At 45.1% G+C, this 23,184-nt stretch overlaps 1 protein-coding gene across 2 annotated transcripts in view; it reads left to right on the top strand.

Annotated features, from left to right (window-relative positions):
- Positions 1-23,184, top strand: part of MOV10L1 (Mov10 like RNA helicase 1) — a 260,035-nt gene that overhangs the window by 182,727 nt on the left and 54,124 nt on the right. For both annotated transcript variants that reach the window (XM_073573462.1, XM_073573463.1), the window contains one exon: positions 21,473-21,585. In XM_073573462.1, coding sequence (XP_073429563.1) covers positions 21,473-21,585 — 113 coding nt within the window. The remainder of the gene's footprint in view (positions 1-21,472; positions 21,586-23,184) is intronic.

Here is a 23,184-nt window from a genome sequence, read left to right as displayed (position 1 = left end):
GTGGCCCCCAGTAAATTAAAAAAACAGTTGAATAAAAAAAATATGGATCGAATTTTATGTGGTGTTTCTCAAGGAACCGGAATTTTTAAATGCACCTCTAAAAAATGTTGTACCTGTGGGATCCTAGATCACGGGGCTAAAAGCATCAAATGTAATAGTACTGGTGAGGTCTTTGAGATTTCACAAAGACTCAGCTGTAACAGTGATTTTGATGTATATGTAATCACATGCAGTTGCGGTTTGCAATATGTGGGACGCACTGTGCAGACACTGCGGTCACGCATTAATGGTCACAGAAATAGAGCAAAAAACGACTTTTTAAAACATAGTCTCTCAAGGCATCTACTAATTAAACATAACAAATTTTTTAACATAAAAGCAACTCCGGTGGAGCAGATACCCTCTGGTGTTGCAAATAGGAATGCTCTTTTAAACCGGAAAGAAACGTTTTGGATATATCGTCTGGGAACATTATATCCAAATGGATTGAATGATATCATAGAGAGAGTTTGAACGTTGCTTTTTTTTTTTTTCTCTCTGGGTTTTTTTTCCTTTTGGGTTTTTTTTTTTCCTTTTCTGTCTTGCATCCATGTTGTCAAGGTTGGATCAATCAGTGGGTGTGTTCCTGAACTGTGTTCCTGAACTTGGTCCACACCCTAAATCAAGTTTCTGAGACTGGGAGGGATAAAAGGTTGCTACTATACACTGCGTTCCAAATTATTATGCAAATTGGATTTAAGTGTCATAAAGATATAATTTTTTGTTTTTCAAATAAACTCATAGATGGTATTGTGTATCAGGGCTCTTTGGATCACTGAAATCAATCTCAAATGCCTGTGATAATTAGTTTACCAGGTGAGCCCAATTAAAGGAAAACTACTTAAGAATGATGTTCCAGATTATTAAGCAGGGCACAGGTTTCAAGGAATTTAGGAAAGAAAACGGATCTCTCTGCTGCTGAAAAGCATCAAATAGTGCAATGCCTTGGTCATGAGATGAAAACATTAGATATTTCCCAAAAACTTAAACGTGATCATCGTACTGTTAAGAGATTTGTGGTTGATTCTGAGCACAAACATGTTTGTGCTGCTAAAGGCAGAATGAGGAAGGTTTCTGCCAGGCAAGTTCATCGGATTAAGAGAGCGGCTGCTAAAAAGCCATTACAAACCAGCAAACAGATATTTAAAGCTGCTGGTGCCTCTGGAGTCCCTCGAACCTCAAGGTGTAGGATCCTTCAAAGGCATGCTGTGGTGCATAAACCTACTATTCGGCCACTCCTAAACAGTGTTCACAAGCAGAAATGGTTGCAGTGGGCCCAGACATACATGAAGACTAATTTTTAGACAGTCTTGTTTACTGATGAGTGTCGAGCAACCCTGGATGGTCCAGATGGATGGAGGAGTGGATGGTTGGTGGATGGCCACTATGTCCCAACAATGCTGCGACGTCAGCAAAGAGGTGGAGGAGTCATGTTTTGGGCCGGAATCATGGGGAAACAGCTGGTAGGGCTCTTTAAGATTCCTGAAGGTGTGAAAATGACCTCTGCAAAGTATATAGAGTTTCTGACTGACCGCTGTCTTCCATGGTATAAAAAGCAGAAATGTGCCTTCAGGAGCAAAATCCTCTTCATGCATGACACTGCACCATGTCATGCTGCAAAGAAGACCTCTGAGTCATTCACTGCTATGGGCATAAAAGGAGATAAACTCATGGTGTGGCCTCCATCTTTCCCTGACCTCAACTCTATAGAGAACCTTTGGAGTATCATCAAGCGAAAGATCTATGAGGGTGGAAGGCAGTTCACATCAAAACAGCAGCTCTGGGAGGCTATTCTGACTTCATGCAAAGAAATACAAGCAGAAACTCTCCAAAAAATTCACAAGTTCAATGGATGCAAGAATGAAGGTGATATCAAAGAAGGGTTCCTATGTTAACATGTAACTTGGCCTGTTAGGATGTTTTGGAGTTAAATAGCTTTTTTGTTCGGTGTATGTGACCTCCTAATGCTGCAAATTCCACAAATGAGCATTTTCAGTTCTTTAAAACATATCAAATGTTTAGAAATTCTACTGTGCATAATAATTTGGAACAGTGCAATTTGAGTTTTTATTCATTTTGGAGATTATACTGTTATCATTGGGAGGTTTCTTCAATAAAATTCGATGCATACTCTAACGGGTGATTACTTTTATTAGACTGACTGTCATTTGTACCGACTATTTAGGAAAATCAGAGAAAAATATCATTTGCATAATAATTTGGAACACAGTGTATATAAGTGTAACTGAATTTTATACTATTAGGATTTGTACTGTGTTTTTATGATACCTGATGAAGGATATACACTGTATCCGAAACGCGTTGTATCTCTTTTTTAACCTATGAAATAAAAAAAATATGGAATATCATCTTTGGATGTGAGTCCTGGGAAGCGCTGCCGTTTATGGGCTGGATGTGTTTTTCTTGATTTACTCATCCTGTGTGAGCCTGAACCTGGCTCTTTCACTTGGATCCACCCGAGGCAAGCTGCAAGCCCTGTTTTCTGAGAAGTATCCCAAAAGGAAGGATTTTTGAGGATACATAATCCAAAGCTATATTAGTCTTCTATCAGGTGAGTGCATAAAATTGTGCACCCTTTAAAGACTACAATATTGTGTTTACGCACTTAGGGCGCCGCGAATTGTCTGTTCTTCTATCCCAAACAGGGGATTTTTTGCATGATGGTCTGGTTGGACCAGTTAGAGTCGCAGTTAAAACAGGGAACGTCTAGACAGACAATTCTTGGGGCCCTACCAATAATCCAGGAGGCTGCAGCCTTCCTAGCGGATGCCTCTGCTGATGCAGTAAGAATGGCCGCTAAAGCAGCAGGACTCTCTAGTGCGACTCGTAGAGCCCTGTGGCTAAAATGCTGGCAGGGAGACTTTCAATCCAGAGCGAAACTCTGTACTATCCCGTGTGAGGGGGAATATTTGTTTGGAGCAGTCCTGGATGAACTGCTTGAGAAAGCCGAGGACGATGAGAAAAAATTCCCAAATCTTTGGTCCGCATCCTACCGACGTCCATTTAATAGAAGGAGATTCAGTCAGGGGAGAAGGCGCAATCCTTCGCCTAATAGAGACCATCCCAGATGTGAGGATAGAAGAAGAAGAGGTTTGGGCTTCATGTTCAGGCTCTCGTTAAGAGAACGAAAAAAAACGAATTAATGACTAGCAATTCCCGTGGGAGATAGACTGTCATCCTTCCTCCCGGCATGGTTACAGCTCACCAAGAGTGACTGGGTGCGGAATGTAATATCCACAGGGTTCAGGTTGGAGTTCAGTCATGTTCGACGGGATACCTTTAAACCAACTTTCTTAAGATCTTCGCCCCTCGAACAAGCTGCTTTAGAAGCAGAGGTCTTGAGCCTGTGCCTGAAAGACGTCCTGGTAGAAGTTCTGGAATCTGAGAGAGGTAGAGGTTTCTACTCTCCCTTATTCCTAATCCAAAAACCGGATAAGACATTTAGAACGATTATTAATTTACTTTTCCTTAATGAGTTTTTGGTTAATCGCACCTTTAAAATGGAATCCATGAATTCAACAATAAAAATGTTGTTTGAAGGGTGTTTTATGGCAGTCGTGGACTTGAAAGACGCGTACTATCATGTGCCTATCCACGCAGATTTACAGCAGATCCTAAGAGTGGCAGTTCCGATAGACGGTATAATCCGTCATTATCAGTATAGAGCCCCTTCCCTTTGGTCTCTCAGCAGCGCCCCGGGTATTTACGAAGATAGTGGCCGAAGTTATGGCTCATTTGCGGGAGGTTGATATCTTAATTGTCCCATATTTAGACGATTTTTTGATTGTGGGGAATTCGGTGGACCATTGTCTATCCCAGATAGAGAAGGCTAAGTCCAGATTAGAGAGCCTCAGATGGATAATAAATTACGAGAAATCCCGATTTCAGCCCTTAAGGGTCCAGAAGATTCCAGGCTTACTGTTAAATTCAGAAACTCAGCAGTGTCTGTTGCCATTAGATAAATTACAACATGTACAGCAGCAGGTTCTTCGGGCAATTAATAAACCCTCCATGACCCTCAGGCAGGCCATATCTCTGTTAGGCTGTCTAACCTCATGTATCCCAGCAGTCAGGTGGGCACAATTCCACACTAGAGCCCTTCAGAAAGACGTCCTAGTTAATAGCAGGGCTTTAGAGGGCTCCCTACAGGGTCAGGTATCGCTAAGCCCTTTGACTCTTACATCTCTTAGGTGGTGGCTCGACGACGGAAACTTATCCTCAGGGGTGCCCTGGGGGACGCAGGCAACCCGCATAATAACCACAGACGCTAGCCCTTTGGGTTAGGGGGCCCGTATGGGGGACATAGTGGTACAGGGTCATTGGGACTCCGATGCTGAGACCTCATCTAACCAGAGGGAGCTGTTGGCGATTGGGTTGGCAGTTAAAGAACTCATTATGTACCTACAGGGTCATCATGTGAGGATACTCTCGGACAACCAGGTAGCAGTAGCCTATGTCAACCACCAAGGTGGAACTCGCTCCGAGGCCCTGATGCGGATAACGGAACGTCTCCTTCAGATAGCCGAGAAAAATTTTCGATCTTTAACTGCGCTCCACATCAGGGGAAAAGACAACATGAAGGCAGATTTTCTAAGCCGCAGGGCCCTAAGGCAAGGAGAATGGGCTTTAAACACGGACATTTACAATCAGATTGTCCGCAAGTGGGGTCAGCCGGAGGTAGACCTCTTTGCCACCAAAGAAAACAGGAAGGAAAAAGCATTCTGCTCTCTGAATCCCAGGGAAGATCCACTGGCAGTGGACGCCTTCCTAATAAGATGGGACTTCTCTCTGGCATATGCCTTTCCGCCATTATACCTCCTATCTCTAGTAGTAAGGAAGATCGGGCAAGGTCATATTAACTGCCCCTTTCTGGCCCAGAAGGACCTGGTTCGCATGGTTGAGGGCCATGTCGTATGCGATCCCAGGGTACTGCCGAACCGTCCGGATCTCCTCTACCAGGGGCCGGTCAGCCACCCACAGGTAGCGGGACTTCATTTGACGGCATGGTGTTTGGAGGACACTATTAAAGGATAGAGGGTTCTCCAAAAATTTAATTGATGCCCTCCTGAAAAGCAGAAAACAAACTACCACAAATATCTACGCTAGAACCTGGAGACGATTCTTGTCCACCTTTCAATTTGATGTCAGGGACGGAATTCCCACAAAACAGATTCTGGAATTCCTCCAGAGGGGTCTCGAATTGGGGGTCTCCATAAGTACATTAAAAGTATAGGTTTCAGCCTTAGTGGCCCCATTTGCATGTGATATTGCCAGCAACTATTGGGTGGCGAGGTTCATCAAAGCAGCTGCTAGATCGAGACCCATACACAAGGACAGATGTGTACCTTGGGACTTAAATTTAGTTCTTACAGCCATGACAGACAGACCATTTGAACCTCTAGATTCGACCTCACTAAAGGTTATATCACTTAAGGCAGCCTTTCTGGCAGTGATAACATCCGCACGTAGAATAAGTGACATACAGGCACTTTCCAGATTGCCCCCTTAAACAGAATTCTTACAGTCCTAAGGAACAAAAACTTCAGGCGGTAGATGTTAAGAGATGCCTACTTAAATATTTGTCAGCCATGGATCCTTGGAAGAAGGAGAATGCATTATTTCTATCCTTCCAAGGTCCCAGGAAAGGATGTAGAGTATAAAAAGGCACGTTAGCAAGGTGGATTAGGGAGGCTATCTCTCTTGCCTACACAGCAGGTGGCGATCCGGCTCCACAGAATTTGAGGGCGCATTCTACTCGTGCCATGGCATCATCTTGGGCAGAGAGATCGGGAGTGTCAATTGACCAGATATGTAAGGCGGCCACCTGGTCATCTCCTTCCACCTTTTTTAACCACTATCGGTTAGACATGGCTGCCTCCTCAGATCTCACCTTTGGGCTAAGGGTGCTGCAGGCTGTAGTCCCTCCCTAAGTTAGTTTACATCTCTGTAATTCTCTCGTGGTGCTGTCATGGGAGTCCGAATAAAGTATTAAGTTACGTACCGGTAACGGTATTTTTCGGAAGCCCATGACAGCACCCTTAGTTCCCTCCCTTGTTCACGTATATGGGTGCACTCCTTTAGAAGATTGTTTAACGAATTTACCTTATGTGGGAGATGGTATAAAAAATTGTAAATAGGATAGATAGGTTGTATATATTGTGTATATGCTGTGTACTAACCATGGTAGCCTCTCAAGCTCTGTAATCCAACTGATGCGTGGGAGAGGTGCCGCCCTTTTGTATCTGTAGGTTTCCTGTTCCTGAAGGGCGGATCCCCTCTCTAATGGTGCTGTCATGGGCTTCCGAAAAATACCGGTACGTAACTTAATACTTTTTTAACAGTGATCTTACGGACAAATTTGTTAATGTCCATCATGGTATGCAAAAGGTCAAAGTCCTTTTTATGCACAAAATTCAGTCCTTTTTTTAAAAGTCTTATATCGGACTCCAGCAGAATGGTAGCCGAGAGATTCAAAACAGTATGTTCTTGTGAACAGTTGTTTATTTGTTGTTCCGAGTCTGATATCCGTGAGTACGTTTTCCTATGTTTGCATCCTGCCCGTCTAGTTCTCTTGGGCTTCTTTGTGGCAATCTGTTTTTTGAAGATTGATTAGTAGAAACCACCTCTACCTCCCTTTCTGACTCTGAGGTGTCAGTAAATCCTTCAGAAGAGATTGGTTCTATAGAACTGAAACTCACACGTCATTCAGCTGGCACCGTTGTATGAGTCGGTTTAAGAATCGGTTTCGGTGATTTATTTATTTTTTCTCTCTTATTCTCATGACAGTTATAGATTTTATTATTTTCATAATCACGAATATCCCTATTTTTTCTATTTCAACTGGGTAATTGAATCCTCGAGTTTACCCAAATTCTCATTGATGTTCTTTTTTAAAATGCGATAATTCTCCGTATCTTTATGATCTTGTATTGATATCTCCAGTTCTTTAATAGACTTTTCAAGTGACTGTATTTTCTTGTTTTCGTATTTTACAATCAATTCCATAAGTCTACTTGAGCATATAACCATATATTTTTCCAACTCCCTGATATTGTTCTTGAGGTTAGAGGTATCATCTGGGATAAGAATTTCCTTGTTGAAAAGTGCAGTCATTTTGCTTAATCTGGTTGCATTGTTCACATTGAAAAAATCATCTGGTTCCTCATTAACCCCTTCACTACCAAGGGTGGTTTGCACGTTAACTACCGGGCCAATTTTTACAATTCTGACCACTGTCCCTTTATGAGGTCATAACTCTGAAACGCTTCCGTGGATCCCGGTGATTCTGACATTGTTTTCTCGTGACATATTGTACTTCATGTTAGTGGTAAAATTTCATTCATATAACTTGCGTTTATTTATGAGAAAAACGGAAATTTGGCGAAAATTTTGAAAATTCCGCAATTTTCCAACTTTGAATTTTTATGCCCTTAAATCACAGAGATATGGCACACAAAAAAGTTAATAAGTAACATTTGCCACATGTTTACTTTACATCAGCACAATTTTGGAACCCAAATTTTTATTTGTTAGTAAGATATAAGGGTTAAAAGTTGACCAGCGATCTCTCATTTTTGCAACACCATTTTAATTTTACGGACCACATCACATTTGAAGCCACTTTGAGGGGTCTATATCAGTGGTCCCCAACCTTTTTTGCACCAGGGACCGGTTTCAAGCAAGACCATTCTTCCATGGCCCGGCAGGGCGGGGATGGAGGTGTGGCAGGGGTGGGGCTTTGGTCATAAGGGGGCGGGGCTATGGACACTGTTGTAGTTTAGCAGTGCATACTTATAATTAAATAACATTTATAATGTGACTCAACTCACCATAGGTTTTGAATGAGTGCTCCCATCCTTGCCTGCTCCATCACCCCATCATTGCCTTCTCCCCATCATTGCCTTCACCCCATCACTCCCTTCTCCCCATCATTGCCTTCACCCCATCACTCCCTTCTCCCCATCATTGCCTTCACCCCATCACTCCCCTCTCCCCATCACTGCCGTCTCCCCATCATTGCCTTCACCCCATCACTCCCCTCTCCCCATCATTGCCTTCACCCCATCACTCCCCTCTCCCCAATAACTGCCGTCTCCCCATCATTGCCTTCACCCCATCACTCCCCTCTCCCCATCATTGCCTTCTCCCCATCACTGCTGTCTCTCCATCATTGCCTTCACCCCATCACTCCCCTCATGACTTCTCCTCATGTCCCCATCTCCTCCAGGGCCAGGCTACAGAAACACAGAGCAACACACACACACACACACACCCATCTCCTCCAGGCCCAGGCTACACAAACACAGACCAACACACACACACACACACACACACAGACATACATGTACACACACAGACAGACATACACACACACACACACCACCTCTCTCCTCTCACCTGTCGCAGAATCGCCCGCGCTTCCTCGCTCTGACACAGCATCGGCCGCGCTCTCCTCTCTGTGTCAGTCAGAGACAGGAAGCGTGGGCGGCGGGCAGGAAGCTGGACGCAGTGGACGGGTCCTTGCAGCTCCGCTCCTGCTATTCCCTCTTGCAGGCAGCGGAGCTGCTTGATCGCTCCCTGGCCGCCGCTACACACGCCGCCCCAGCCCCCGCTACGCCACTGACCGCCCCTGGCTCCCCTTCTGTCCGCGGACCGGCAAGGGCACTGCAGCGGCCCGGTGGTTGGGGACCCCTGGTCTATATGATAGAAAATACCCAAAAGTGACACCATTCTAAAAACTGCACCCCTTAAGGTGCTTAAAACCACATTCAAGGAGTTTATTAACCCTTCAGGTGCGTCACAGGAATTTTTTGAATATTTAAAAAAAATTAACATTTAACTTTTTTTCACAAAAAAAATTACTTCAGGTTCAATTTTTTTTATTTTCCCAAGTGTAACAGGAGAAATTGGACTGCAAAAATTATTGTGCAATTTGTCCTGAGCACGCTGATACCTGATATGTAGGGGGGAACCACTGTTTCGGCGCATGGCAGAGCTCAGAAGGGAAGGAGCGCCGTTTGACTTTTTCAATGCAAAATTGGCTGGAATTCTGATCGGACGCCATGTCGCGTTTGGAGAGCCCCTGATGTACCTAAACAGTGGAAACCCCCCACAAGTGACCCCATTTTTGAAACTAGACCCCCTAAGGAACTTATCTAGATATGTGGTGAGAACTTTGAACCCACAAGGGCTTCACAGAAGTTTATAATGTACAGCGGTACAATTAAAAAATCATATTTTTTCCACAAAATGTCACCCCCAATTTTTATTTTCCCAAGGGTAACAGGACCCTAAAAGTTATTGTGCAATTTGTCCTGAGTACGCTGATACCCCATTTGTGGGTGTAAATGACTATTTGGGCACATGGCAGAGCTCGGAAGGCAAGCAGCGCCATTTGACTTTTTTGGCTGGAATTGAGATCGGACACCATGTCGCGTTTGGAAAGCCCCTGATGTACCAAAACAGTGGAAACCCCCCCACAAATGACCCCATTTTGGAAACTAGACCCCCCAAGGAACTTATCTAGATGTGTGGTGAGAACTTTGAACCCCCAAGTGCTTCACAGAAGTTTATAACGCCCAGGTGTGAAAATAACAAAAAAATTTTTTTCCACAAAACTGATATTTTTGCCCCAAAATTTTTATTTTCCTAAGGGCAACAGGAGAAATAGGACCCCAAAAGTTGTTTTGCAAATTGTCCTGAGTAGGCTGATACCCCATATGAGGGGGTAAAACACTGTTTGGGTGCATGGCAGAGCTTGGAAGGGAAGGAGCACCATTTGACTTTTTCAACGCAGAATTGGCTGGAATTGAGATCAGATGCCATGTTGCGTTTGGAGAGCACCTGATGTTCGCAAATAGTGGAAACCCCCAATTCTAGCCCTAACCCTAGCCCTAACCCTAACCTAATGGGAAAATGGAAATAAATACATTTTTTTAATTTTATTATTTTTCCCTAACTAAGGGGGTGATAACGGGGGGGGGGGGTTTGATTTACTATTTATGGCGGTTTTTATGTTTGACAGCTGTCGCACGCTAAAAGACGCTTTTTATTGTAAAAATAGTTTTTGCATCACCACATATTGAGAGCTATAATTTTTCCATATTTTGACCCACCGAGTCATGTGAGGTCTTATTTTTTGCGGGACGAGTTGACGCTTTTATTGATATCATGTTCGGGCATGTGACATTTTTTGATCGCTTTTTATTTCGTTTTTTGGGACGCAGAATTTACAAAAACCAGCGTTTCATGAATTTCTTTTGGGTGGTGCGTTTACGCCGTTCCGGGTGCGGTAAAATTTATAAGGCGGTTTTATTCTTCGGGTCAGTACGGTTACAGCGATACCTCATTTAGGTCGTTTTTTAATGTTTTGGCGCTTTTATGCAATGAAAACAATTTTATATAAAAAATAATTATTTTTGCATCACTTTATTCTGCGAGCTATAACTTTTTTATTTTTTCCCTAATGATGCTGTATGGTGGCTCGTTTTTTGCGGGACAAGATGACGTTTTCAGAGGTACCATGGATATTTATATGCGTCTTTTTGATCGCGCGTTATTGCACTTTTTGTTCGGCGGTATGATAATAAATCATTATTTTTTGCTTCGTTTTTTATTTTTATTTTTTAAGGGGTTCGCTTAAGGGGTTAACTATTGGGACAGTTTTATAGGGCGGGTCGTTACGGACGCGGCGATACCAAATATGTGTACTTTTATTGTTTTTTTTTTTTTTTTTTTCATTTCCAAAAAATGAATTTATTGGGGAATATTTTTTTTTTTTTTTTTATTTATTTGGCGATTTTTTTTTTTTTATTATTTTTACACTTTTTTTTTATTTTTTTTTTACTTTATTACAATGTCCCAGGGGGGACATCACTGTCCTGTGACAGATCGCTGATCGCTGATCACAGGCACTGCACAGGCTTCCTCATGCCTGCGCTTTGCAGGCACTGAGGAAGCCAGCTTCCTGCAGGCCCCCGGAGGTCCCCGTCGCCATATTGGATCCGGGGACCTGCAGGAAAGGAGCACCCCCCCAGCAGCGCTGCACATTGCGCTGCCGTGGGGGGCTCAGGGAAGCAAGGAGGGAGCCCCCTCCCTGCCGATGCTTCCCTTTAACCCCCGGTACACGCGATCGTGTTTGATCGCGGTTTGCAAGGGGTTAACGTGTCGGGGGCGGTCCGTGACCGCCCCTGACACATTGTGCCGGGTGTCAGCTATGATAATTAGTGGGCGCCGCTGATCGCGATGACGTAATATACCATCCATGGTAATTAGGTCCATGGTCACATGGACGGAATATTACGTCAATTGTAGGTAAGGGGTTAATAGTAGTAGAAACGTGACAAATAAAAAAGGTGAGCTGGATGCATTCGTTTTTGCACTTGCGCTTAACGCTATTCATCATATTGCCATCGGTTTTTTTTGACCTTTGAAAAAAAAAAAAACAGTTCTAAGTACAACCCTAACCCCAACTGCAAAGAATGAAAGAAAATATTTTTTTTTATTTTATAATTTTTATCTAACTAAGGGGATTACAAAGGTGGATTTGAGTTACTATTTTTTTTTTTCTTTTGAGCTGTGTCTTACATAAACTTTTTCACTGTACAATGTACATCTCCCATATGAATAAATCTAGTTTGTCTATTAAACTGGCAAAGAGAGCGATGTTCATATTTTAAATTCACTATGGGTACTAAGCATTCTAACCATGTGCAGGAGAACTTCGTTTTACCCCTTTCTGACATCAGACGTATTATTCCGTCCATGTGCCCTGGGCCTGTTTGACCATGGACGGGATATTACGTCTGAGCAATTGCCCGCGCACACTGGGGTTGTGCAAGCTATCGCCACTGGGTGTCAGTCGATTCTGACAGCTGACACCTGACCGCTCCCAGCACTTAAAAACCTCATAAATGCTGCTCTCGAACATGATCGCAGCATTCTGGGAGCAGACAGAGGGCTGATTGCCCCTCTGCCTTTGGATCGGAGACCTCGATCGTTGCCATGGTGACCCCATGTCGTCATGATGACATCCGGGTCACCAGACGTAGGAAACGTGCTGATCATGCCCAGTGCATGATGAATAAGTTTGTTTGTCAGTGCAAAGCTGACAGTTTTTGGAGCATGGAGATGCTACTTCATTTCCATTCTGTACAAGCGATCAGCAGGTAAAAAATGATTGTCCCATAGTGGGACAAAGTAAAAAAGTTAGAAAAAAGTAAAACTAAAACTTTAAATAATTGGAAAAATATTATAATAAAGTGGAAATAAACAAAAAGTTAAATAAAACGCGATCAAAAAGATGGATATAAATAATCATGGTACCGCAGAAAATGTAATTTTGTCCCGCAAAAAAAGCAGCCACCATACAGCTCCATCAGCAGAATACTAAAAAAGTTATAGCTCTCAGAATAAAGCGATGCAAAACTTATTTTTTTAATAAAATAGTTTTTATTGTGTAAAAGCACCAAAACATAAAAAATATATAAATGAGGTATCGCTGTAATCGTACTGACCTACCTGAAGAATAAAGTCGCCTAATCACTTTTACCACACGAGGAACAGTGTAAAAAAATAAATAAAACCAATTCTTCACATGCTGTTCATTTTTTCATTCTGCCTCCCAAAGATCGCAGTAAGGCTCGGCGCACATTTATCCTACGCTCCTATGTTGAGCGCTTACACCGAGGTTTAAGTTTCAACTCAATCCACAATAAAGCAAGTCCTCACTCAGATCCGTTATCTGTTAATGGAAATATAGGGTGCAAAAAAAGAGAAATAAGGAAAGGCACATGAGAAGGACCTTTTATGAATAGGAATTAGGCAAACAAAGGACAGAAAAGTGGCCACTAACCTCCTGGGGTTATACACCCCTGCATAACCCCGGTGAAGGAAATGATTCCTCATTTGCAGCGGCTGTTCCTGTTGCAGACCCAGAGGTACACCACGTGACCACTGACAGATGTTGCTGGATCCACGCTGGAAGCACGTGCCCTCAGTTCTTGGTCACATGACCACAGTTTGTTTAGATGTCAAAGAAATACTTGCTGCGCCCAGAGCTGCTCCTGCCGTGTGCCCTCAGCAGAGGGATATGAAGTAGGAGAAAAAGATATTGCGGTCTTATCAGGTGAAAACACCTGATGACGATAGCGTGCCGCTATTGAAGCGCGTTGTGGAGTATTTTAATAAAGGTCTATGCTTTTTAATTTTTAATTGCCTTGTCCCATTTTGCCTCAGCGCTTCTTAAGACCACGATATCTTTTCCTCCTAACAAACATAGGGGGCTTACATGTTTACTGGTAGCACAAGGCACTGGAAAAGCGAAATCGCTCCTCACCCGCCAAAAGAAATTCAGCAAATTCTGTGTTCCCAAATCCAAATGCCCCCCTCCCTTCTGAGCCCCACAGTGTACCTAAACCACATATAGTGCCCACGTTTGGCATTTGTGAAGCGATGACAACCTGCCTAACTTTTGGGTGCATGCACGAGCTGAGCATAACGTACTCGTGACAGCAACGTACTGGTCACGACAATGGCAGTTGGCAATTTTCACTCTGCAACATTCATTGCTGCTTGTTTATGTAAAATGCCCATGAAGTCAAAATCAGCACTATACTTGTAGATAATTTCCAAAATGGGGTCACTTGAGGGGGAATTCTGCTCTTCCAGCAATTGGGGACTCTGTATATGGAGTTCGCAAATTCTTCTAGGAAAATCTGGGCTCTAGGAGGCAAATAGCTCTGTCCCTCCCGAGTCTCTCCTAATGGCTAAGTAGTACTGCACAGCCACATATGGGGTATTGCCACCTTCATTAGAAATGATGGAACAAATTTTGGTGCCATTTTTACCCACTTCTTGTGTGAAAATGTAAAATCTGGGGCTAAAGCTAAGTTTTGATGGTAAAAATAGGTATTAGACCTACCGGTAATGATGTTTCCAGGAGTCCATCCTGACAGCACCATGGAGGACGTCCTCCTCCTCCTTACAGGGACAGGAAAGCACACGAGAGGTTAAAAGGCCATGTCCCACCCCCTTTCCCTCAGTGATTTGACAAGTACCACAAGGTGGATGATGCTAGTAACGGTTTAATGAAACAATCATATTACAGCATATGACATAACATAATACAACATAGTATAACATAACAGGGAGGGAACTACCCGTGCTGTCAGGATGGACTCCTGGAAACATCATTACTGGTAGGTCTAATACCTATTTTCCAGGACGTCCACCTGACAGCACCATGGAGAGTACCAAAGCACCTCCTCAGGGTGGGATTACTGCCTGGAGAACTTTTCTCCCAAATGCGGTTTGTTGGCCAGCTAACACATCTAGTTTGTAGTGTTTGCAGAATGTATTAAGACTAGCCCAGGTTGCCGCTCGACAAATTTGATCAACTGACGCCCCCGCCCGCTCGGCCCATGAGGCCGATACCGCCCTCGTAGAGTGGGCTTTTAAGGAATCAGGCGGGCTGGCGCCTTCAGCCTGGTAGGCGTCCGAGATTACTGAGGTAATCCAACGCGCGATGGACGCCTTAGAGGCCTTCTTCCCTTTATTCCTACCTCCAAAGAGAACGAACAGGTTCGGGTCGACACGCCAACTATTGGTGGCCTCTAGGTATTCTATAACTGCGCGCCTCACGTCTAGCGAGTGGAGCCGCCGCTCCTTCTCATTTCGGGGATTATCGCAGAAAGAGGGTAACACTACCTCCTGGTTCAGATTTCTTGTAGAGGCTACCTTCGGGGTAAATGCCGGGTCTAACCTTAGGATTACACTATCCTCTCTTATCTGGAGGTATGGATCCTTAGTGGATAGGGCCTGGATCTCCCCTATTCTTTTGGCCGTGGTAATGGCTACTAGAAAGGCCGTTTTACGAGTGAGAGCAGGGATGGCTATCTTCTCACTAAGGGCGAAAGTGTCCGAGCAGAGGAACCGAAGTACCAGGCCCAGGTCCCATGGCGGGGTGAGCTGCCTAATCGTGGGGCGCAGGCGCTGTGTGGCTTTTATAAACCTTATCACCCAGGGATGTGCAGCTAACTGATAATCGAAGAAGGCGCTCAAAGCTGAAACCTGGACTTTTAGAGTGCTGGGCTTGAGGCCTTTATTAAAACCTGCCTGCAGGAACCCTAGTATGTTAGGGAGATCAGGGGTACCTGCCACGAGCTCGGACCTGCCACCCTCCAGACAGAATCTTTTCCATATCTTCCGATAAATTGCCGACGTCACCGGCTTCCTGCTGGCCTGTAGGGTGGATATGACCTGCTCCGACAATCCTTTTGCCTTCAGGATGTCCCTCTCAGGATCCAAGCCGATAAATGGAGTCTTGCTGGGTCCGGGTGGTGGATCGGGCCCTGGTGGATGATGTTCTCCCACAAGGGCAGCTCGACTGGATCTTCTACTGCCATGGCTCCCAGAAGGGAAAACCAGCTTCTCCTCGGCCAGTATGGCACTATCAATATCACTCTTGCGTGGTCCTCGCGTATCTTTCTGAGCACTGCCGGTATGAGGGCCAGTGGTGGGAACGCATAAGAGAGGGATTCTCCCCAAGTCTGAATAGGTACTTTCTGTTCTGCTCCTGACTATCCCCCAGGATCTCGCCTTCTTCCTCCTGATCTGAGTCCCGGAAATCGGATTCCTCGCTAGGGCTCGCCTCTGATACTGGGACTGGTTCCCACCTCGGACGCTTGCGACCTGGCCCAGGGCTGGGGGATCGACGCCGGGTTGTAGAGGCCTGAATCTCTTCCCTTATCAGCGACCTCATTTCGGAAAGTAGAGATGGCTGTTCCTCGCCTATGACCCTGGAGGTACAGGGACCGCATAGGGTCTTGCTATAGGTGTCTGGCAGCTTTACTCTGCACACCGGACATCTGACTGATTTGGAGGTGGCTTTCGCCGGGTCCTTCCCCGAGGGGGACTCTGCCGGGGTTCCCTTTTCCTGATAACATAAGGGGCACCTCATCAGATCTGGGCTGTGGGGAGGGTGGTCTGCGCTATGCGCACTTACCCCTCCACCAGATGCAGTGTTGCCTTCCATCCCCTGGCGTCCGATGCAGTCACACAGCCTGGAACGACCTGTGACGACTCTGGAGAACGCTTTGGTCCAGGAGCGCGCGCGCCCTGGATTTGAAACCGGCGTCTGACGTCACCGGATGTGACGCTGGTAAGCCGCGCCTCCACTTCCTGCCGGGCATCTGCGCGCGACCGCGCTCGGCGCGTGCAGGGAGCCGCCTCCCCGCCTGCTATGGCGCTCCGGCCTCCACTGCCCAGCCGTCGGCGTCGTCCTGCGGTACTCGGCCCGCCGCGGCCGATTGCGCCCACTTCTGTCGGTGCCCGCACGGCCAGCCGCCTGCGGGGAGCCGACCCCTCCTGGAGCCGAGAGCCCCCCCACCGGGAGGAACGGCTCCCTCCAGGAGCGTCGTCCTGCTCCTGGCCTTTGGAGCCGAGGGACTCCCCACCGGGAAGTTTCGGCCCCGGGACCTCTTGACGGGAAGGATTGGACCGGCCGCACGATCCCCTGGGCCCCTCCGGTAAGCTCTCGCGTGTCCCTCCATGCAGGGACAGGAAAAACACTGAGGGAAAGGGGGTGGGACATGGCCTTTTAACCTCTCGTGTGCTTTCCTGTCCCTGTAAGGAGGAGGAGGACGTCCTCCATGGTGCTGTCAGGTGGACGTCCTGGAAAATGTAGTTATTTTTTTTTCGCTGCTCAATGGTATAAAATTCTGTGACACACCCGTGGTGTCAATATGATCATTGCACACCAAGATGAATTCATTAAGAGGTGTAGTTTGTTACGGGCGACGGTTCCTTCAAAGTCCCGATTATACCTGCAAAGGGAGAGCACATGGAGTGTCGCCTTCATGTTTCCTCCCCTGGAGCCAGGCCTATAGCCGGACAAATGATATACAGAGGCCCCTATCTATTGGCGTCTGTGCAGCCCCCACTGCATCACCACTGTTTCAAAGCGGATGATGGAAGGAGGCGGACAGTTCCTTCTCAACTTCCCTGTCAAAGGGATGGTGGAGTGAGGGTGGGCTATGTGACAGCACCCCGCAACAACGTCTCTGTAGCCCTGCTATACCTGCGGTGGGATACATCCTGCAACACCCAGCCCTGCTACATCAGCGGTGGGACATACAGCTGCGGTGGTACATCCTGCAGCACCCAGCTCTGCTACGTCAGCGGTGGGACAACCTGCAGCGTCCAGCACTGCTACACCTGCGCTGGCACATCCTGCGGCACCCAGCTCTGCTTCATATACGGTGGCTCATCGGGTAAGTGCACCGTTGGGTAGCGGCAGGAGGGCACGGTATGGGGGGCGCAGAGGGTCCTGCCCCAGTTTCCGGTGGTGATTCCCTTTTTTTCGGCCCTCCTAGGCCTTGGCGCTAAAAATTTAGTCCCTGGCTTCTTCCTGGACTAGGCCACAACTTGTAACTCCGCCCACAAGCCGGCTGTTCCTCCCACGATTCAGGCTCTTCTCGTCCTCAGCGGGAGCCGTCTTTCCTGGTTACAGCAGGGGATCCCAGTCTTTGGCGACAGCAGGGGAGGGGAAATTCCCTTGAAGACACTGCTGACAGAAGCGCTGTGAACAGTGCTGTGGGACAATGTGGGAGTCATCACCTGGGACACCTTCATTGGGACACAGGACCTGGGTAAGCTGTATAACTGAGCTTAACCCCTTCTCTGCAGTATCGCCTGCCCCCTTGTTTTCCCCCAGTGCGGTACCTTACAGGGGCCGTCAAGAGTACATTATGTCAATTGACAACCTGGCACGCAGAGCTCATGTACCACTTCCCACTCTTTGTTGCCCTGGGGCCACAATACCCCGCTCTGCACGGCCTGTGACCCTGTATGCGTCCAGAAGCCCTCCGCCGCCCCCGATCTTAGTGGACCTAGTCTCCCTGAGTGGGCTATGTCTCTGGAACAGTCTATGGCTCCTCTGGCCAAGGCAATAGAGCCCCACCCGGATCCCTCTTCAAATCAGGGCATCCATTTGCTTGCTGTGTGGAGTCTCTCAGCTATGCGGATCCATCATCTAGCAGGGGCCGTTCTCCATCTAAGAATGCACACCCTTCTAGAAAACGGATCCATACCACGTCCCCCGGGCACTCTCGTGCTTCGGTGTCCGTGAGTTCCGTCTCTCGCTCCCTCTCTCCAGGTGTTCGCATTGAACTTGACTCAGAATACGAGTCTGTGGGGTCCATACACCTGGACTTGCACTTATATCAGGAGACAGTTGATTCCCTCACTGAGGCGGTCAACAAAACTCTGAAGGGTAAAAGGACACTACGTCCACCTCGGCTCACGCGGTGCCTATTAAAAGGACTAAATGGCCTCATAGGGTGTTTGTCAATCACCCCGAATTTAAGGACATCGTTCGGAGACATTGCAGTTGCCCAGATTAAATTTTTTACAGGTCAAAGGGCCTCTTGACACAAGATACTCCTTTGCTCCTGATATAAGGAAAGATTGGATCGAGTGTCCTTCAGTGGACCCTCTTGTATCGCGCCTCGTATCGAAAACCCTGTTAGTCTTGTCTGACGGCTCCTCAATTTAAAATCCCGCTGACTGACAGATTAACAACCTTGCTCGGTCAGTCTTCAGAGCCTCTAGCTCAGCCCTTCCTCACATCCTTCGCAGCGACCTGGGTGGCTAAAGCTATGGTCAATTGGGAAGAGGTTCTGACTAAAGCTATTCAGGACAAGAATCTTCCCCTGAGACAACAAGTCTGGCTATCCAGATCTCTCAAGTTGGAGAGTAGGTGGTACAGGCCTCTCTTCAGGCGGCTAACTGCGCGGCTTCGGCAGCCGCAAATGCCTGACCATCAAGAGGGCACTATGGATCAGAGAGTGGCGAGCAGACTCCACTTCCAAAAGAGTCATTGAACTCTCCGCCTTACCAGACAGGTTGACTATTTAAAAAAAAGTGAAAGTGAATCCCTTCCACAATGAAAGGCCAGTAGACCTTTTCGTAGTCATCAGCAGGTTCGGCTCAGGTTCCTTTGACCATCTCGAGCTGGACCACTATGACCACCTCTTTCGGACCAGGCCGCTCCTGAGACTATGAAAAAAGTGATGAAGTACATGCTATATGAGCAATGAATGTTTACATAGAGTTAAGAATCTCAGATTGCACGTTATGCCACTTATACTTCACAGGTTGTCACTATTATAACTTGTCTATGATCATTACGAGAAATAACGGTAGATGTGGATTTTCAATTACCATATTGATTTCTGGACACTAGACAGACCATAGACAGTTTACAACATCACAGAACTTACAGAGGAGTGTTGTTGTCAGTCCCAAACTATTTCAAACGGAAAAAGCTATATAAAGTAGAGATTCAGTTTAATTGTCTTTGAATAGGAGATTTGTATGAAGACATTTAGACTAGAAAATCCGACTAAAGTTTGGGTATCTTATTGTCCGCATCTCTAAGAGCGGTTTTTTGTGTCTTGTTGTTGTTTGTGTCTTTGTACATGTGCATTTTTAATAGGGACTATAGTCCTTTTTAATAAGTTTTGAAATAAAGTAATTAGTTTTATCTTTCTAGATCTGTATTCTTCCAACCCGGGCCAAAGTCCCATAGGTTGTTTCCTGTAGAATGATGGATCGGTGTCCCTTGTGATGAAGCCATGATGTATTGGCAGCAGTCCTGTAGGGTCCCCTGGATGTTTGGATATCTTGGCAGAATCTCTGGGGGTGTCTCTTTCTCCCTCTGTCTCCCTGAACACAGGCAGATCCTCCTTTTTATAGGTCACAACGTTTCAATTAGAACAGAAATCCAAATAAGCAATTCAAAGTACAAGGCCGAGAAAGGCCAGAGCCTCTCTCCCATAGTAAATGCATAAGTGCAAAATATGCATAAACAGATGGAATACTCCCATGAATATACCACACTAGAAAAGAACGGACCACCATAAAAGATAATCAAAATAAAAAAATTATTAAACAAAATCACGTACAAATCACAAAAGCCATATATAAAGGCACCAAGGAGCGGAATAGGTACAGAGATGTGCTGTTACAGCATGAGGAAAGAAACAAGGACATACGAGTAAGTAACCAGGGGGAAGTCAGGTCATATCTTGAATAGTCTGTAAAAACACCCATATACAGTGATGAGCATAACAAAGACCGGTGCACAGTCAAAAAGTAACAAAAAGTCCAAAACCACCTCATAAATATATGCTCCAGAGTTAGTCCTGTTTACCCATTATAACTGGCAATGCGACTGTAAGGATGGCTGTATTCCCCTCACGCCCGACAAGCGCCGTTTGCAAAATGCTTCTTCCGGGAGCATCCCTGGAAGAAGAATTTTGTGAAACGGTGCTCATAAGGTGTGAGGGGTATGCAGCCATCCTCAGTCACACTCCTACTTTCTCACACTCTGTGTACCCTATAGCACAACCACCCTTCTCCCCCAGATCCTAGTTTACACGCTCCTCCATCTGTCTGATCATTCTTTTCCGCAAGCACAGCTGCACCCTCCCTATTGATGTGCAGCCTGTCCTTAATGTAGAGCCTGTAGCCGACAGAAAAGTCGGCCCAGTTCTCCAATAACTCAAACCCTTCCTTCCTGCCCCAATTTGGAAGGCACTTATTTATCCCCTGCTATCTTTCTAGTAACGCTCGTGGCACTGGCAGTATTTCTGAAAGCACCACCTTGGAGGTCATGGCTTTCATCTTCTCTTCTGGTTCCCTGTAATCATTTTTAAGGACCTTCCACCTGCCTCTAACTTTGTCATAGGTACCGATGTGCTCAATTGTAAGCACTTTGAATGAAGCTATAGAATCACTTGTATTCAATGCAATGGAGGCCAAGGTGTTTACAACCGGGGGCAGTCAGAACAAAAAGCTCATCGGTGTGGGTGAAGGATGACAGACCTTCACCGATCTTATATTGATGCCCTATAAATAGTTCCTCAATATGGTGTGAGCAGACAAACTCTTAAAGCCCCACTTACATTGTACTGTTGTGTATGAACTGTTGAATTGTAAAGCACTGCGGAATATGTTGGCGCTGTATAAATAAACATTATTATTACTGTAATTTCCTGAGTTTTGCTGCAGATTCGGCAAATGAAAATTACAACTAATAGCAACAAATACGCAATGTGTAAAAACAACCTAAAGTTTTAATGACAAGAGGTGTAGGATTATGGTAAGTGTATTCTACAGACACAAGATAATATATTAGAACGGAAGACTTCTGGATATCAGGTTTACTCCAGTATAATATAACTATTAAATGTCTGTTTTTATTATGAAAGAAATAATGAAATGTTCTATACTTTAATATGTAAAAAAGCATGTTTTTTACCAGTGTTTTCTTCTGCACAAAGTTCAAGTTACATATAACGACATGTCAAAAGGATGATCTGATTTACTTTGACTGTTATTGTCTCCCAAGTGCTTTTTCCAGAAACTGTGGTATTACAGTCTCCACAAGTCATCACAACGGGGATCAACATGCTGGATTATGAGGACAAGAAAGCACAGACAATCGCCCAACAGGAAACTCGGGTATGTTACACACAAGCTCTTATTGGGAAAGAAGCCTTTTGATTTGGAGCACAAAGAGTAGTTAGTGGTATTGTTTGAAACAATTGGAAAAATTGCATCATTCGTTCCTTTTGGTTAATGAAGAAATGTGCACAGGTTGCTTGGCCTGAGGTGAAAAGAATCGTGAGAAACATTGCAAAAGGAACAAACAGTGAATTAAAACAAATAAATATGAACTGCAACTTTATATAAGTTCACACAAAAAGTCACAAACTCATTCCAGTAAAGAGAGGTGGGTAAATGAGAGGAACATAGCCTCAAGACTGAAGTGTTATATGTAAAAGTGTGCCGCACTTAGCAAACGCTTAGCACTTTGAATTTGGCACAGAGAAGGGCAAAACCCCCAAAGTGTCCATTACAGCATAATCTTCATTCTGATTTCCTACCTGTGTGAAATATTGGGGCATCAGGGGTTCAGCTTTAATTCTCTTTACAAAGCAAATCCTAGAACAAAGGAGAAGCTATTGGCTATTACGTGTTTCCAGCCTTCATATTGCACATAGGAAAGTCGAAAAGATGTTCTGTGCGGAGACTGTGCCTTTTTGTGGTGCCTTTATCTGTCTATTGCCCTTGTAAAACGTACTTGCCCATTCTTCTGTGCCATGGTAATACAGTTCTCCATCTTCATGAGAGAAGAGGTTATTATTTAGTACTGTGCCTTTTTCATGTGAAGAACAAAGCCTATTACGCTGATCCGGTTAGTGCTGTTGTTCAGCGGAGACCTCTAATTTGTGCAATTCTCTGGACTATATTGGAGCTCTTCAGTGGCTGGTAATTACAGAACAAATATGATTCTCTGTTCTAGTGCCCTTAGAGAAACCTGTATCATCTGAATTTTGCTGTGCAGTCTGTTTTCTTGTGTCACGTTGCCCAGCACGTTGCATTTATGTATGCTGCCCTCTAAGTCACTTGAGTGATATGTAAACTCCTTTTCCTGTTCTTAAAGCTGTGTTTAAAGACGGTGTATGATTTGCAGCAGATTTGTAAATGCTGATTTTCACTGTGAATTTCGTCCTATGCAATCCATTTCAATGCAGGGTTCAAGCCCTGATCAAATCTATCATGAAATCTACAAGTAATATAAGCAGATTTTTCAGATTCTTTGCCGCTTTGTGACTAAATTCTCAGTGGAAATTAATCGGCGTTGCAAATTTTAAAGTTGTAGAATGTTTCTTGTGGATTTTCACTCGGGTATCGCTCTTTTCAATAAATGGAGTGGCATCCAAATCAAAATGCACGTGTAATGCTTGCAAAATTGTGCAATGGATTTTGCATCAGACCCACAGAGAGATCTGCAAGCCATTTTTTCATTGCAAATTACCCTTATTCAAGATGGCACAACCATATTTTCGTTTTCTGTGAAGAAAAAAAACATACAGACACGCCGACCAATGCTATTTAATAGTGACTGTTCAGCTCTTTGTTTGTTTTTTTTAACCAATGCCTGTATTCTAAAAAATAAAAAAAAAACGCATGCACTTGTCTTCTTAGTATTTTAGATCAGACTTGCCTATCCAAATATTTGGGTGTGCCAAAAAAAAACTTGACTCCCACACGGAT

This window comes from Dendrobates tinctorius, unplaced genomic scaffold (assembly GCF_039654945.1).
Source record: "Dendrobates tinctorius isolate UK_male_01 unplaced genomic scaffold, ASM3965494v1 ptg000035l, whole genome shotgun sequence".
Taxonomy (NCBI): Eukaryota; Metazoa; Chordata; class Amphibia; order Anura; family Dendrobatidae; genus Dendrobates; species Dendrobates tinctorius.
This window is presented reverse-complemented; position numbering and strand designations above follow the sequence as displayed.